This window comes from Indicator indicator, chromosome 8 (assembly GCF_027791375.1).
Source record: "Indicator indicator isolate 239-I01 chromosome 8, UM_Iind_1.1, whole genome shotgun sequence".
In the NCBI taxonomy this organism is placed as follows: domain Eukaryota; kingdom Metazoa; phylum Chordata; class Aves; order Piciformes; family Indicatoridae; genus Indicator; species Indicator indicator.
In genome coordinates, this window is record NC_072017.1 from 10,522,534 (window position 1) to 10,540,093 (window position 17,560).

Here is a 17,560-nt window from a genome sequence, read left to right on the forward strand (position 1 = left end):
CATTAGGCCTAGACAGGCCTAAGAGGCCTTGAGGATACTCCCCCGGCATTACCCGATAAGAGAGGACATCTCCCGTGGGAGCAGAGAGGGAAGAAAGAGAAAGAGAATGACTTTGCAGATGGCCTTATAGGGGGCAGGACTTATGGGTAGAAATACGTCGTTTCCTGTGTCCACCCCTATTGGGTGAGCACCCAGGACACCAGAGGTGTATCTCATGCAGCAGTGGCAGGGGGCACCCAGCCTAAACTGCCACACCAGCTTCTCAAAAATAATCAAGAAGCATCTCACTGTGAGATGGTCCTTCACAAAACAAGCTAGCACCACAGCATTGCTTGGCACTCCTAGCCTTCAGCTATGCAGGAGAGAGCATAGTCTGGGGGCTTTCACAATTTTGCCAAACCTTCTGGCAGGTGGCTAAAGCACCACAGGCAATTTTGGCACACATCTTCTTTGTCTTTGCTTTTGGTGAGGTATCCTGCTGAGATCTGGGCAATCAGCACCATAAGTGACTCTTTCAGTGCTTGGATGTCAAGATGGAAAAAGTGCAGGCACTCAGCACTGCTCTGGCTGAAAGTAAGCAAAAGGGCTGCACAGGGCTGGCTAGGTGGCAGGAGCTGGTGGGTGTGGTAGAGTGATCCACAGAGCAACTGAGCACAGAAACAAGCCTATCTGCAAAACAGCATCTAAATTTGGGAATGGCACCCAGTCTCCAGGACTGAACAGCACTGCCCTTGCAGGAGGGGAGAGGAACCCTCCAGGAGAACAGCAAGAGGACCGGCACCACACTGCAGCGAGGAGGCTCCACAGATCAAAGTGTTCCAGCATAAATCCTGGGCTAAACTGTTTCCTTTCTCAACAAGAATAAACACTGCAGAGCAGCAATCCAACTGCACTGCAATGTGGAGTTGCATCAGGTGAACACATATTTTTATCCTGCTGCAGACAGCTCTGCAAACAACTTCACACAGTCTAAATATTTTTTACAGGCTACCCAGAACAATCTCTTTTCCAAGCATCTCTGGTTTAGATACACAAATCCCTTCTCAGAGCCTGATTACTGCTCGTTGTGATTGTACATAGGTGCACAAGGCTTTGAGGTTTTATTGATATTATTTCCCAAATTACACTAAACACACCCCAAATATAGTCCAACTTCATAAAAATGTAATAGGAACCAATAAATATTCACCTTTCCCGGCATACTCCATCATGCCATAACCCAATTTTATTAGGATTAAGCCAACTTTTTAACAAACCACTCGAATTTCAACATAAACACTCTCTAAGCTCTTCAGATCCTACACAATTCAGTAATTTTGGTTTACACATTTCTGTAGCAGAAAGAGGAATCATTCTAGGCATAACTCATTTCAGCAACTGTAAAAACCCTGCTTACACTGACAATTTTCCAACCTTTCTACATTTCTACAATAATCATATTAAGGGGAAAAGTGAGAGTGTTGGGTTTTTTTTCTACAAGTAGAAATAACCTAACAGCTGAAACAGAGCCACAACCAGTCCCACACAGGAACAGAGAGCTTCAAATATTATCTGCTACAAGACACGCAGGAGACACTTTTAATAACCCAGTGGTGATGTTTGAAGAGTTTTTCTAGGTTAGATTTGAGCATAAAATTAGTACTGCAAATAAAATAAACACACAGAAAGTAAAAACAGCATTGCTAAAAAAAATAATCTGCGGCTCAGGCTTGCATTGCTTCTGAACTCCACACTGTTCAACGTGCACACAACTGCACTCCACTGAAAATTCACTGGAGTGCAAGTGCTGCTGCTGAAACACTTCCAGTAAACTGCAAGCTCTGTCGGGAGGTGACAGCAAACCCTTTGTTAAATGCAAAGCAGGAAAATGAGTCATTAATTATCTGTGACTCAGGAGCCTGTGTTTATTTGCTAACTTTTATTAAATAAATGCAACATTTCACAGAAACATTATCCTTCTTAATTTGATCTTTTACTTAAGCAGAGATTAGTATCATGGGTTTTTTAACTGTTGAAAAACGTCATGAAAATTATGCCCTCAGATATCCTGCAAGACATAAAAATCATTCTAAGATGTTCCTGTACTCCCTTCAGTAGGATGCAGGCAGGCAATATATTAGCTGCAATGTTCCCAGTGCTCCCAAAGCAAGCTCCTCTCCTTCCTTACCCAATCTGTAGTCTCACAAAGACCCTTCCCTCCCACTTCAGTCAATATTTTTGTTAAACCTTTCTGGTACTGGTCACAGCTCTGCTCCAAGACTGACAGCAGAGTCCTCTCTTTCGGACAACCATTCCCATCAGGACATAGCCTAATACATCTCCTCTCCACACTTCTTCACAGCTTCCTAAAAACACAGGATGATTTGGGTTGGAAGAGACCTTCAAGATCATCTAGTTTCAACCCCCTGCCACAGGCAGGGACATTTCCACTAGACCAGCTAGCCCAAAGCCCCAGCCAATCTTGTTTTCAACACTGCCAGGCTTGGAGCCTCCACAGCTTCTCTGGACAATCAGCTCCAGTACCGTACCACCCTCACGGGCAAGAACTTCTTCCTCATGTCTTATCTCAATCCAGCTTCTTCCGGTTTGAAGCCATCACTCCTCATTTCATTCCACAACTTTGTCAAAAGACCATCTCCAGCTCTCCTGGAGCCCCTTCAAATCCTGGAAGGCTTCTATAAAAATCTCCCAAATGTAATTGTCAGAGTGGGGAGAGATGGGGTGTAAGGGATGATTCTTACTCTGAAGTTACCACTTTTAGCCTGCTTGGACACTGTTATCTTCCTTATCTCCCAGTTCTCCTCCAAGCTGTTCCACTAAAGACACACCTACAAGGAAAAGACCTGAGAGTTGCACAGAAAATACCTGGAGGGATTCCTTGTGAGTCTTTCTTATTCAATTTAAGCCATCACTTAGAACCTTTCTGTTTATTTTTATTTTCACCCTCTGTTCTAGAAAAGTTCTTTAGGAATAAACTGCTGAGGCTTTTGTTGCTTGGTTGGGTTTGTTTAGTTTTGGTTTTAACTTTACTCACTATTTTGCTCCTGGCCATTAGAGGCTCCAGGCAACACAAGCATCAGCTGGACTTCTATCAGAGGTTTGCAGAGGATGAAAATTAAGATTGACTAATCTTAGCTGTTAATAAATCTTGGCTTCCTTTAGACAAGGTGAGAAAAGTTTCTGAATTGCCTGCAAATGACAATATGTTTAAAAGGTAGCACTTCTTTCCTGTCTCTGAACCGTTCCATTTTTATTGTCATTTCACTGACAAAGGTTTTCCCGAAACCAAATTTCTAGCAAGATTTCATAAACCACTTGGTTTTCAAACTGCACCTGATGATTGAAGATGCACATGTCTGAGTTTTTCTAACCACCTCTAATTCCTCTCTTAAAAACATTTACAATTCAGAAAGGGAAAAATTAAGACAAGAGCAAACATGTTGCCACAAACTCACACAGCCTAAGCTGTGCCTGAGAAACTGAGCCGATGTCTCCTTTGAAACCCAAATAACTCCATCAGCAGTTCCTCTTGTTGAAAAGCTACTAGCTAATATATTGGCACTTTTTCATCCTTTCCCTTCAGACACTCTGGATAATCTGCTCAGAAGAAACCTCACAGCAAATGCCAGGCACATGTGCACTCTTTCCTGCATTAACTTCTCTGTGTTAACTGCAGGCACATTATCAATATACCAAAACTCAGCCTACAAAAATCAGCATTAAGCTTGATTTTCCAGTCATCACTAACAAGCAGATGGCCTAAGCTCTACTGCAGGCAAGGCAAAAACATGATTATCTTGGAGTCCCCAGAGCTAAAGCTGAGAGCAAATCATTTGGTGTCCACTCCAAACTCATTTCACCGAGGTTGTGCGTCACAGCCCATGACATCAGCTTAGGCTCTCGGTGACAGACAAGCCCAGCATGGCTGTGATAGTTCATAGCCACAGGGCTGCTCCGTCAGCTCCCACAAATAACACCAGATAGTAGGTTTGCCCCAAGGATCTGTTCACCATGAAAAAACCTGCTCATTGAGGGCTCCTTCCCAGACATTAAAAGAAGACGACTCATTCACAAAACACAGCTTTTGCTAATAGCAGATCAAGGGAGGTGATTCTCCCCTTCTGCTCTGCTCTGGTGAGACCCCAGCTGCAGCCATGTGTCCAGCTGTGGAGCCCCCCACACAAGAAGGACACGGAACTTCTAGAGCATGTCCAGAGGAAGCCACAAAGATGATCTGAAACACCTCTGCTGTGAAGAGACAGTTGGGGCTGTTCAGCCTGGAGAAAAGAAGGCTCTGGGGAGACATTCTAGGGTGGCAAGGCACTGGAACAGGTTGTCCAGAGAAGTTGTGGAGGCTCCAAGCCTGGTAGTGCTGAAAGCCAGGTTGGGTGGGGCCTTGAGCAAGCTGGTCTAGTAGAAGGCAACCCTGCCCATGGCAGGGAGGTTGGCACTAGATGAAGATCCCTTCCAACCCAAACCATTCTGTGATTCTATGAAACACTCCACATAACAGGACAGAAACCAAGCACTAATTTAATACAAACAGTAGCAAAAATCAGAAACCTTCAGAATTCTGTCCAGCTGCTGAGGGATGGATAAAGCCAAGGATCTCACTGGTGGGGCCTTTGCAGCTGCACAGTACAGCAGTGACCACACAAGTTTATAAATGAAATAAGACTACGCTGTACATGAAAGAACATAAATACATGCAAAACCAATTAAAGACAAAACCCAAGGACAACAGATTCCTGATGAAGGCATACATTTGGCCTTATTAACTGAAACTACAAGCTCCAAAAGACTCCTCTTTATGTTCAGAAACCCTCTAGTTAATGCCTTCACTCTTTCCTCTTGATCAGATCACTGCACTGAACTACAGCTCTGATTTAATCCTGTTACAAACTCTTCAAACACCTACCCTAAGAACCAATCTGAATAACTGCTGCTCTATTTTCTCCTCCCTTACCACTTCACATGGCTAGAATAATCTGCTGACTGATACACACTCTTTTTCCCTTCTCCAAGAAATGTGTATGGCAGTGATCTACAAAACTAGCAGAACAGCTTTGGCTGGGGTTTATTTATTTTACAGGTTACCACACCTCAGGTCAGGCTGTTTCTTTGGGATGCCCAACTCCCCAGCACTTAGCAGAACCCAACATCTATGCTCTTATAATTCCAGCCCACTCCACAAGTCATGCACATTTGCCTACTTACATATTTAGAGAGCAGTCACTCAGCCTCAGCAAAGCAGACATACATTGAAAAAAAACAGTTAAGAGATCAAACTTAAACAGAACAAGCATGTGCTGATGTCACTTGCTGTGAAAAGCTTTGTGGATACAGAGAAAAGAAAAACATGTTTCATCTAAAAACCATATAAAAACAAGGGCATATAACAGACATCCTATCCTAAAAAAACCAAAGAAATTTAAAAGACGTGCAAAGGTTTGTCAAAATAAACCCAAACCCAAAATATTTCACTACCACACAAGAACTGTTATAGCTCCACTACCCTGTTATTGTGGCCATGCAAACTGACTTAATTGTAATCTGAACCATTCTAAATGTGGCTCAGCTGAAATACACGAATCTAGTTGCAAGTGCAGACAAGTTACTAAGCATGAAACAGCAAACGTTTTCCCAGACATGAAAATCAACGTCCATGTGTCCTTTTTCGTTTCTTTTCACTTCCTTTCACCAAATCCTCGTTTTCTCAGGGGAGGGAGGCAGGGGACAATATTTAAAGCCTTCCAAATGAGAGATTAAGTAGACAAAACGATTAATTTTAGGAACTATATGAAGCAGTGAGAGTTCAAGAGGTCTTCACAGCCACTGCGAAAGCTTTCAGTCCCAAGAGGAGAAACTATAAATATTGCCAAGAGACCAAGCAGACCGAACAGGGCGGGAGCGGGGTGAGGCCCCGGGCCTCACCGGCGGAGGCCTCACCGGCGGAGGCCGCACCGGCTGGCCCGGGAACAAAGAGGCGAGGAGGGGAGCGCGGAGGGGAGGCGGGCCCGGGGGCACAGCGCCAGCTCGGGGCTCACCCGGGCCTGTCGCTCCAGCTGGGAGTGGAGGCTGGAGCCCTGCAGGCGCTGCACGATCCGCGCTATGGTGAGGGAGAGCCCGCTGTCCGGCTCCAGCATCGCGGCGCGGCGCGCAGCAGCCCCCACACCGGAGCGCTTTCGCCGCCGGACCCGCCCAGCGTTACCTGGCAACGGCGGGGCGCGTGCAGGCAGCCGCGCGGAGCCCGGGCGGGAAGCGAACCGCGCAGAAAGGTTCCGCACCGCCACGGGGCCCTGCTGCTGTCCGACGTGGCCCTCCCCGCGCAGCCTGCGCGGCCGCACGCTGTCCCTAGCGGCGGGCGGGCACCCCTCCTTGATACCTTCCGCTGCCGCTTACCTCCTGGAGCTTGGCAGGCTTCCTGCGGGCCAGCTCGGGCTGGGTAACGGTTGCCTGAGGTCTGGTGACGATCTCCCTTGTGTTTACTAAGTAAAGGTTTGTAATGTGTCGTTGCTAGGAAGGATGTCAGAAATCAGCGTAAGCAAAGCCTACGGGGAGTCTTGGGCTCTGATCACACAACCTGAGTGTCAGCACCTGACCGTGCTGGTGCTGGAGACACCCAAAGGTGCCTGGCCTGCTCCCTTTGCCCCTCTCTCCACAGCTGTCCCAGGCCCCCAGGCTGCTCAGCCTGACCCACATCCCAAGAGCCCAGCCGGCACAGATGGGCTTGTGACAGCAAGGCCCTGACATAGTTGCATACCTTCCCAACTGAACAAGCATGGGAAGTGTGGTTGCTTTGTTTGCTAGTTCCTAAACAAAGAGTTCACATGGAGGCAGTGCCTCTCCTCGTTCTGCTTTGGTTTGGGTTTTGGAGGAGAATCACTTGTCTGTGCAGGAACTTTACCTGCTAAGACAAGCATGTACTCTAAGCTCTGCAGCTCACTGCCGCTAAATCCAGGGTTTGACATGGGAACTGTGAGAGGAGGCTCTGCCCCCTTGGCTGGCATCCTTGTCAGCCCCTTTGCCAGGTTTTGAGAGGAGCTGTGGACTGCCACAGGGATGGTGTTTGAGGATTGGTGGACGTGTGGGCACTCAGGGGCCGAGTCTGTGCTCACTAGCAGCACATCTGAGCTGCAGGCACCACGCTCAGCCCGATGGCAGGGCGTGCTGTGGGACAGGAGCCAGGCCACCTTGCTGGGCAGAGCAGTGAGTTCCACTGCTGCTGGGGAATATGGGCAAACAACACAGCAGGTGAGCTGCACATGCAGTGCACGGGCCTTTGGAGGTCTGCAAAAGCCCTCCTTATCTCCATAGCTCAACAAAACAGGAGAAAAAGCTTACGCCAGCTGCAGATGAGTAATTTCCTGCATTGACTACCACTGCTCAAAACCTGCCTTTGTTTATCACCCTTTGTTTATCACCAGCCATGTGCACACCTGCCACTCTTCATTCCTGGCTCTTCTAGGCTACTGCCAGCCTGTGCACTGGGTTTGTCTTTGGGCAGTTACATTTCCAGGATGGGCAGGAAAGCTTGCTTCTTGTAAATGCCAATCAAAGCTAAAAGGCAAGGCACTATAAAGAGATAATGGTTCCAGGATCCCTCTGAGGGCTGTTAGCCCTTACCATATCAAGCTGAGAAACCTCCTGCTTAAGTGCCTGCATCTTTTCTGTTTCCTTACAAGGAGCTCACTGCATAGCAGCTGGAGAAATCCAGGGTCATTGTTTAAAAAGACCACTGGCAGTGGCAGGAAACACAATCAGCTCCTCAGTCTGTTCCCCTGCCATCACCCAACTGGTTTCCCTTGTTTTATGTGATCAATGTTTGATAGCTCCTGCTTTTTCATTATGATTTACTTTTCAATTGCAAGGAAGCAACTGCAGCACAGGCAGCACAGAGGGGGCTTGTGATGTCTAGTAGGACATGCCAGAGACAGTTTGATGATTTTATCAGAAGGGCTGATGCAGTTATTGTTTGGGGGGTTTCTTTGGTTTTTCAGTAGTCTTTCCATCTCTTCAGTTCAGTCCTACAACTTGAACACAGTTCTCTTCCCCATTGTATTCCACCTCCATTACAGCTGCAGTGCTTCACAGTGCTGTACCTTCCTTCACGGCACTTCATGCCAGGTTACTGCACTTACCTATACCTGAGACTGCTGTCCCAAGGGCCTTTTGTTGCAGGTCTGGAATGCATCAAGAATTTGGCAAGGGCAGGTAAAAATTGCATAGTCAGTATCTGAGATGCTTCAGATATACTTCACCCATATTCCCCTCCATTTTTCCTCTGGTGGGTTTTTGATGGAAAAGAGGAGAGGGTATGAAACAAGAAGTACATCATACTGTCATCTTTAAGGCCACCTGAGACAAAATGCATTATAATGCTTCCAAATTATCCTGAAGATCAGTTTATTTTCTGAAGTGTAAATGCAGTCAGTAAAAAGGGAAGACATCCAAAGGATGCATTGGGTTCCTGGAATCTTGACTTTTTCTGTACAGCTGTGTTTACTGACCCAATAAGAACCAGGGCTGTCTGCAGGTATCACCAAAGGAGGCAGCTGCCCTGAGTGACAGGGTAATGGCTAAGGGAAGCAGTGGCAATAAAATCCCAGCACTATCAATACAATCCCAACAGTGCCAATCCTAAAATCCCAGCAGTCAACAAAACCAAATGGATTAGACCTTAAAGAAAAAAATAAACCAAAAGACAAAAAAATCACCCCAAACTCAGCCAATCCCCACACACATTCTTCTCACCCCTAAAGCCCTCCAAATTCCTTCGACAGGAGACCAGGCTGGTTTGATGCCCTGTCAGGTAAACTGCATTTTTATTGTTGTTTTGGATGTTTTTAATCTAAAAAGCTGCTCCCATCCAGACCTTCATTTCTTCTTTCCTCCTTTGGAAGCAGTTTAATTCTTGAGGGTTGAAAGGCCACAATACTTACCCTCCATCTCTAGCAGAACTTCTCTTGTGAACCAAAGCATCAGGTTCAAAGAGCTTCTCCTTGGATCTCTCATCCCAGCAGGTTCTTTCAGAGAACATCATATTCAGTTCTTCTCTCAGCATGCTCACTCTTTATGTTAGACTAATGTATACTAAATTTAATCTCAACTGTGGGCCAATCCTGCAAGCTCACCTTTATAGCATCCACTGGTTCCCTTGTGCAGTCAGCACCGTGATCTATTGCTTGGAGCTGATAACAGGTTGGACAAAAAGTGTCAGTGACTCACTCTCCTCGGTTTCAAGCTTCATTCAAATTACTTCCCCCCAAATGACAGTGCATATTTTGGCAAGTTCCAATACTTTATTTAATATAATCAGTTCTTATGGAGTAATGAGATTTCCCCCCCCCCAAATAACACTGATGCAATCTGAAGAATGTAGGAAGCTTAGATGATATCTCTTCACTTATCAGCACAGAAAACATCTCCTTCATGAGGAGCAATATATTCTCTCTAATATGTGGCTGAATTTGAGAGCTAGACTTTGACTTCCTGGATTATCCTAGATTATTATTAGAACAATATTATTATTCCCTTTTGAAAACACCTAACAAATACATGTGGTGGAGTTTTATATCTACTATTTAAAACTATCAAACCCTCAGATTTTCTATGTGTGTGTTATACAGTGTTGAGCATTAGTCCACTGAAATAGTTTCTTGATGCCATACCATAGCTTTTGCAGCAGGGGAATTTTTCTCCTGTGGAAAATGCAATAAATGTTTTCAGGCAGTCTGTTTGACTTTTGTTCACATACAGTTTATTACAGAGTCATGTCAGTGTGTGTTGCAAGTCTTCAACAGCCAGCAGGTCACCTTGAATACATTATTTAGTTTCTAAAGCCCAACCTTCCTCTCCTTTATCATTAAGAAGAAAACTCATAAACTTCAGTGACAGAACAAGGATCTCTCCTTGGGTATCAATTTGAGAATATTTTTTTTTTATTCTTTTGATTAAGGCTTGGTGGCAAAGTGGATCAACCCTTTTTCTGATCTGTTTATTTTCAGTATGAATGATTACTAGGCCAAATGGCTTCCTTGTTAACATTTTCAAATAGAAGATTCAAAAGTGAAGAATAAACCAAGAGGATCTAGGAACTCTTGCAGGGTTTTTGCGATCCCTTCCTGATGATGATGTAGCTGGAAGACAACCAGATATCCCAACCATTAATAGGAGCACTCCAGTCTGGGCTGGGGGTGGGGGGGTCCCTGTTTCTATTGCAAGGATTTTTCAGTTTTCCTCTACTTTGACTTCTGCACCCTTAACTTGATGTCTGCTCTGTTGAAAGGACAGCTAGAAGTGCCACCAAATGGAAATGAATGGACTGAACCTTCCTAAATTTCTCATGGTTGTGTTCCTGCTGATGGTGCTTTGCTTTCCTTGTACGGACAAACGCTTGGTGCCATTGAAAGGGGGCACAGGGCACTGGATAAATATCTTCACCAACTATGGAAGAGAGTCTCCCCTGATAGATCTCAGGCCATGGCAAGGGCCTAAAGAATCCTATACTGAAATATCTGCAATTGTCCTGGATTGGTTGAAAAGAGATTGGGTCAAAATGCAAAGCTGAGCCTCAGTTTCTAACCAGTTTCTCTGCTTATCTACAGGAAGATATTACTGCAGAAAATTATCTGAAAACACTAAGCATTAATGCTGCCTGTGAGAAGAGTCATGTCATGTGTATGTGAAACACAACTAAATGACCACTTTGTACTGTGGAAATAAGTTCTTAACAAGGAGATGCACAAGAATTCAAAGCAGCCTTCTGAAGAGAGTGAACCAGTGAGGTGGAAGAGCAAACACATGTAAAGAAAGCACAACTCTGAAGTCTGGATCCAGAGCCAGTGAATAACAGGCTACCCTCCTCTCACTAACCCCCAGATTAGTGCACACATCTGCTAAAGGAAAAATGGCACTAAAATGTTGTGCTCAGCTTTAGGGAGCATAAACAAGGTAAGGTGACTTGACTTCAGCTGAAGCTCTGCATGGTGAAAGCAAAAAAAAAAAAAAAAAAAAAAACCCTTTTAAATACACAAATGCAGTCAGGTTTTCTGTTTTGCATCACTGGTTAGAGCTCTGTAAAGAAATCTTTCCAATGCAGAGCAAATCTGCTAAATCAAACAAAGGACAGAGGTACTGCATTAACAAAATTGGTTTTTTAGTTAATAGTACACAAGATTGAATGTTACAATCCATCTTGCAACATGGTGTCAGAAAGATCAGGAAGGAAAATTAGAAACCAAAGGTCATGGTGCTAAAGGACTGAAAATAAGGGTTGGAGTTCTTTCATTCAGTGGGCAAAAAAAAAAAAAAAAGAAAAAGAAAAAGAAAGTGAAGATAGAAGTAATGAAGTTGATAAAACATTTAGCAGGACTGTACAGATCTGCCCTGGCTGAGGCTGTCAGCAAAATTAGATTAACAATAAAGGCAGCAAAATAAGGATTTAGATCAAGTAGGTGACACAGTAGGTCAGTATCTAGGTGTAGGTCCCCCCACAGACAAGGAAATAACAGCAGGAGATGACATTGGTTCTTTGAAGGAAGCTATTTTAAAAATGTAGTTATTTTTCCTCACCCAAATAGAAATGAAAGGGTTTGCAACAAGGATATTTACGAGGTAAAGACTTAAGACAGAGAAGGTTTGGCAAGGGATTTGGAAGAGTAAATGTAGGTATGGTGTGTATTGATGGAATAGTCACATATTCACTTAGAGAAACGCTTTGCTTTGGCATTTGAAGAGCACAGAATGGTTTGGGTCACAGGGGACCTTAAAGATCATCTAGTTCCAACCCCCCTGCAGTGAGCAGGGACACATTCCACTGGACCTGTGTGGTGGTTTGAAACTGTCTTTTTAATTTTTCTTTGCAAAGTTCAAGCAGAGAAAGCTAAAGAATGTAAATAAGTCACTATTGGGTGTAAAAAAGCAAAATACTGATTGTTCTAAACACTTCCATTGGATAGATAGAAATGTTTAAGAACTATTACTCAAAACAAAGTGGGGCACTCAGCACTCTCTGCATTCTGCAGTTGGGGCAGTTGCTGGGGTGTCTGGCTGCTGTTTTCTTCTTCTCTTCTGTCTGAAGATAACATACTGACCTTGGCAGCTAAGTTGGCCACTTCTGCCTAGAAGACCAAAATCACTTCTTATGTGGTGAATCAGGTCCCAAACCCTCCAAATATCCACAGCTGTGCAGTGTTTTTACCTTTCAGTGAGCTTCAGCTGTGGCATGACTGCATATGCTTTTAAAAAAATTAAACTATTGATTAGAAAATCCCTCTCTGCAGCAAGGTACTGCTGGCTTCCATACCTTTATCCAAAAGGCACGAGTTTTTGGGACCTCACCATGTGTTTGCTCCTTAGAGCTGGAGATGGCAGCCCTGCTTGAGAAGGTCCTGAGCACAGCTCATCTGTGCAGCCCACGGGATGAACACTCAACACTTGAGGTGCTGTTTGGAAATTCAGTTTTGGTTAAATTGGCTTAAAAGAGGAGAAAGTGCACCCAGATAGGAAGGGTGATAGCTGAGGAAGCATCCATGTGGGTGCAGAAGGGAAGTAACAGAGCAGAGGCTGTTGTCATGCCGCTAACTGAACAGGCCACTACATAATGAACAGGGTGAAGGGAGAAGTGTAGAGGAGGAAACCCCCTGCTTTGTTTCTCTACCCCTGTACTATTTTACAATACTAATTGACAGCTTTCATGATAAGTAAGCTGGATTTCATCAGAGAAGTATCAGTCTGCACTCCCAGTTTCTTCTCAAACAGCATTAAATCCAGAAGCCCTTGGATCTTTAGTAACATGTCAGACCAGACAAACAAGTTTCCTATCATTTTAGGTCAGACCGTATTTGATATGCCCTACCACCTGCTTTTATTCATAAAGAGGAAGTCAAAATGTGCTTAGCAGCTTATATCATCAGCTGATTTTTTAGAATTTGTTCGGATATTTCTCACAGAAGCCAATTTAAAATGTCCAGCTTTCTCTATATACAGCCTTGTGAGCAAGATATTCCACCCTGAAACGACTCTGTTTAAGAGCTAACGAAATAAATAGTACTTCACTTATTATTCTGCCAGAGCGTTCCCACTGGACTGCTAATAGCAACTTTTATGACCAGCTATTAAGAATTAAGTGAAGGCTTTGGGGAGGTCTGTCTTTACAAAGTATGAAATAGCAACTGACACTCTTGGCTCACTAACTGAAATGTAAATAAAAATCAAAGGGGTAAGAGCTCTGTAAGATTATGGTTTGAGCTGGATTATACTTCTGGAACTGCTGGGTTTAAACCCAGAGTGAGAGTGGAATTCAGGAGCATTCCATGAGCACATCACTGCAAATATTTAAAAATCCTTTACCCACTCCAGCAACATCACTAAGCAAAGCTAGTAAAAATGAGCATGGCACCTCAATACAGGAGAGATGTGGAGGTGCTGCAGCGAGTGCAGAGGAGGGTAACCAACCTGGGAAAGGGCCTGGAGAATAAATCTTATGAGGAGTGACTGAAGGAGCTGGGGCTGTTTAGTTTGGAAAAGAGGAGGTTGAGGGGAGACCTCATTGCTATCTACAACCACCTGAAAGGACGTTGTGGAGAGGCTGGTGCTGGTCTCTTCTCACAGGTGATTAGTGATAGAACAAGAGGGAATGGCCTCAAGCTGTGGCTGGGTAGGTTTAGACTGGACATTAGGAAAACATTTTTCACAGCAAGTGTGGTCAGGCATTGGAATGTGCTGCCCAGGGAGGTGGTTGAGTCACCAACACTGGATGTGTTTAAAGGTGGTTTGCATGTGGTGCTTGGGGGCATGGTTTAGGGGTGAGCCTTGTAGAGTAGGGTTCTTGGTTGGACTTGGTGTTCCTGAGGCTCTTTTCCCTCCTGAATGTTTCTGTGATTCTGTGAAATACCAGTTGTTACTGACCTTCTTTCATGGTCTCGACAGGAATATCTTTCCTACTTCAATTTATTCATTTTTCCCACAGTGCAGGATTGCAAAATGACTGCACTGGAATAAAAGGAGAGCACTGGGAAGAAATCAGGCATCCAAAACATGCCGCAGTGGCCACAGCTGGTATGGTCTGTGCCTGTCTTGCACTGCTTTGTCTGTACAGAGCATGCTGAACACAAGTGCAGCTGATCACAGAAAGGGCCAGACCAGATGCATGAGATGGCAAAGGTAAGAGGATGACTCCAGACACACACATTATGAAGAGGCATCATGTCCATCACTTGGAAGTTTTCCAGTGTCTGTTAAAGCAGAATCAACAGTGGATCACAGACCTTCTCTGCATGCAAGGATCACATCCCAGAGAACTAACCTGGGGTATGCCTGGTTTATGAGTCTCTGGATATCTGGGGACACCCCGGCATCCTGAGCCTGGCTCTGTCAAAAAGTGAGCCTAGAGAATTCAGAGCAGAACTTGTCCTGGGGCTTTTGGTTCTCCCTTCTTTTGTGAGCTGAGTCTTCTCCTTGGCAGCTTTAAAACAGTTCTGTAATATAAGCTAAACAATGAACATGAATTTAAAACTTAGATGTTCTCAGTCACATTAACTCCCTGCACAATGTAATGTTGTATAAACACAGGCAAACAGTCCAAGCTGACTGCAGCAATTGTTCCTCAGAGCGTTTGCTGAAGGCTTGTATGGAGAGGAGCGTGGCAGTGAGACCAGCAACACTATCCTTTCCCAGCCCAGCTGTGCTCAAACTCTGCAAGTTATTATTTACACTGTTTCAACAATGTTTGGAAATCATTCTGTATGGAAATGCTATCAGATCCTCCTAGTGTACTCCATTTAGCACAAGAGCTGAAGTAAATCAGGGTATTTGTTATCACTGTGGGCCTCAGCCTCCTCTCTCTGTTTGCCAAGAAGTTCCAGCTGACAGTTCCCACATCCAGTTACTGGGCAGTGTTGTGCCTGTCACAGCATTCCAGGATGTAAAGAGAACCTGGCTTGTTTACAAATAAAAATAAATATTCCAGAAATGTAGACCTAGAACAGAACTTCAGCCAATGTAAATTATCTTCAGTTCCAAAGGTCTCCCTGGACTTCTTATTATTGGGTTCAATAATTAGTGCAAACTGGCAGCTAGCAGAGTTCCAGTTAACTGGGAAAAAAAATGGCCTGGATGTTGTCACAGTAAAAGAACAAGAGCCAGACAGTAAAGTACTGAACTGTGTACAAGGAAATGCACACCTAGGAGTCTACCTTCAAATCTTACTTTGATTCTAGGAGCCCCAGAACTTGAAGGAGCCAACCCATCATCTCACTGAGTAACCCTTCCACACAAGACCCTAGCTATGGAAAGCCAGCAGCATTCAAAACATCACACCACCTTGTGCTTTTCTTTCAGTTATATCAAAACCCTACCTGGGTTAAGTACTGTCAAGGAGAGAGTCTTGTTTCTTTGTGGGGATTGCTGGGAGGGGGTTAGAGGTGATAGCAGCTCTCTGTGCTGTACCAGGAGTGATGGTAGGAAGGTCTTCTAAATGAGAGACATTGTGCAAGAGCTCCTCAAACCTGCAGATCTAGCTCTGGATTTAGCAAAAGCTCTGTCTGGCTATTTCATAATCAGACACCCAACTGCAAATACTTTGTTTCTCAGTCTCTTTCTTATTTCTCTTTACCCTCACTTCATTGTCTGAACTGAAGTTCCTACTCACAACACTCTCTGTATTAAACTAATGCTTGATTTCTGTCCCGTTATGTGGGGTACTTCACAGAATCACAGAACGGTTTGGGTTGGAGGGGACCATAAAGACCATCTAGATCCAGCCCCCTGCCATGGGCAGGGACACCTGTGACAACTAGAGGATGAGGAATACTGGCAGAGGAGATGCAGCTGAGCCTGGGGCCTGGCCAGTGTTGGCCAAGACAAATCATAGCATGTGCCATGAACCATGAATGAATAATTCATCCCAGACTTCTCCAATAGTGTCTCCTGGGCTGTCACAGGCCTCAGGAGGACATTGATGTGATCTCATGCCACTCTGGGCAGGCCATTTACCCTTAGTGCTTTGAGGCAGTTTTCCCTAATCTTTACATGACTCCTGCACAGCATCTCTGGAGCCAAGCAGAATTCCTGGCTGCTCTTTTACCCAGTTCATGGGAACCTTCACATCATTACGGACTTGGCCATGAGGGTTTACAGATACAGCTTTACTCATCCTGTTCACCAGTGAGCCCTGAATATTGCATTAAGCCACAGCCATCTCCTGAGAAGCCTCGTCTCCTCTCTCCTAAGAAAGATGGCATGCCAGGCTGTCTGGGTGCCCATGGAGGCACCAGGATCAGCTGTAACACAGCTTCCAGGCAGGCCACCTGGGTGATGATGCCAACACCCAAGGAGTTTAAGCACCATGAATTGGCACTTCAAAAGAAAGAAAAGTGGTCACCCTCAAAATCATTTAAAAGACACCTTGAGAGGTGCCCAGATGGAGACTCAAGAGCTCTGGAATCTTCTGGCATTTGTTAAGCTCCGTGCCACAGCACTGTGACCCCTGCAGGTGCTCTGCAGGGGCAGCATGAGCAGCTTGAGTCCTTTGATGCCCTCTTTGGTTGGTGGATGTTGTCTCAGAAATCCCTGGCAGCACAACCTGAGGCTCTGCAGTAAATTTCATCATCATGTTACTGAGTTCAAATGAGAGGGATATAAACTGGTCTGAACTGCAGGTGCTGTGAGACACTGATAGACTCAAGCTCATCACCTTGAAAAGGCTTAAAATAAAGGTGTTCCTGAGATTTTCCTGTGTTCTCCAGAAGGGTCTCCTCATCCAGGTCTCCCTGTAGTTTGCATCTGTATGAGAAACTCCACTGCATCAGTGGCCTAATGCCAGCACAGCCTTGGCAAGTGGGAAGAGGAGGAGACCAGGACTTTCCATATGCATTTCTTGTAACTAATTTATTTGATTTCACTTGCCAGGACAAGAAAGACCTGGCAATAAACCCAAAATAACTTGTAGGCTGGACACAAGATAAAGATAAGCTTTTCCAAATCCATCATTTTACAAGTGGAGCATCTATTTAAATGTAAGTAAAGATCATTGTCAAATTAATGGAAAAAAAAACCCAGGACAGATGTCTGCTCTTCAGGAGGAAGAATGAGGCAACTCTGAGTTGATGTGCTTGGGGTTTGGACAAGAAAAGCATCACACACACAGCACAAAATAACAGCACAGCAACAGTTGTGGCTGCACAGCCACTGCCCCCAGGGTGTGACACTGCAGGGCAAAAGAAGGATTTAGACAAAACCCAAATAAATCAATAAAATGGCAGATTGTGTTGTTACCATGGATTAGCAGCCTCCTCTTCTTCAATTACAAGGGAAAATATTTTTTTTTTTTTTGGGTGTACTTTCCTCTAGCCTGTCTCCACAGGTACACTCTGGCACCTCAATTAACTCCTTAATTAACAAAACAAATTTTGTTAATAAATGAGCCTGGTTAATAAAGCAGCCAGGTCAAAGGAAGTTCTTGCCTAAAACTTCCCCCATCCCAAATAATGCCTGATTAAGCTCAGGAGGGACAGACATTCAGGGTTTTGTCTCTGCTAAACAACACAGAATTACATCT

General features: G+C 44.6%; 1 protein-coding gene across 2 annotated transcripts in view; it reads right to left on the reverse strand.

The window, feature by feature from the left end:
- Nucleotides 1-6,146, reverse strand: part of TBC1D19 (TBC1 domain family member 19) — a 40,180-nt gene extending 34,034 nt beyond the window's left edge. For both annotated transcript variants that reach the window (XM_054383070.1, XM_054383069.1), the window contains exon 1: nt 6,048-6,146. In XM_054383070.1, the coding sequence (XP_054239045.1) occupies nt 6,048-6,146 (99 nt within the window). The remainder of the gene's footprint in view (nt 1-6,047) is intronic.
- Between the last annotated feature and the right edge of the window lie 11,414 nt (nt 6,147-17,560).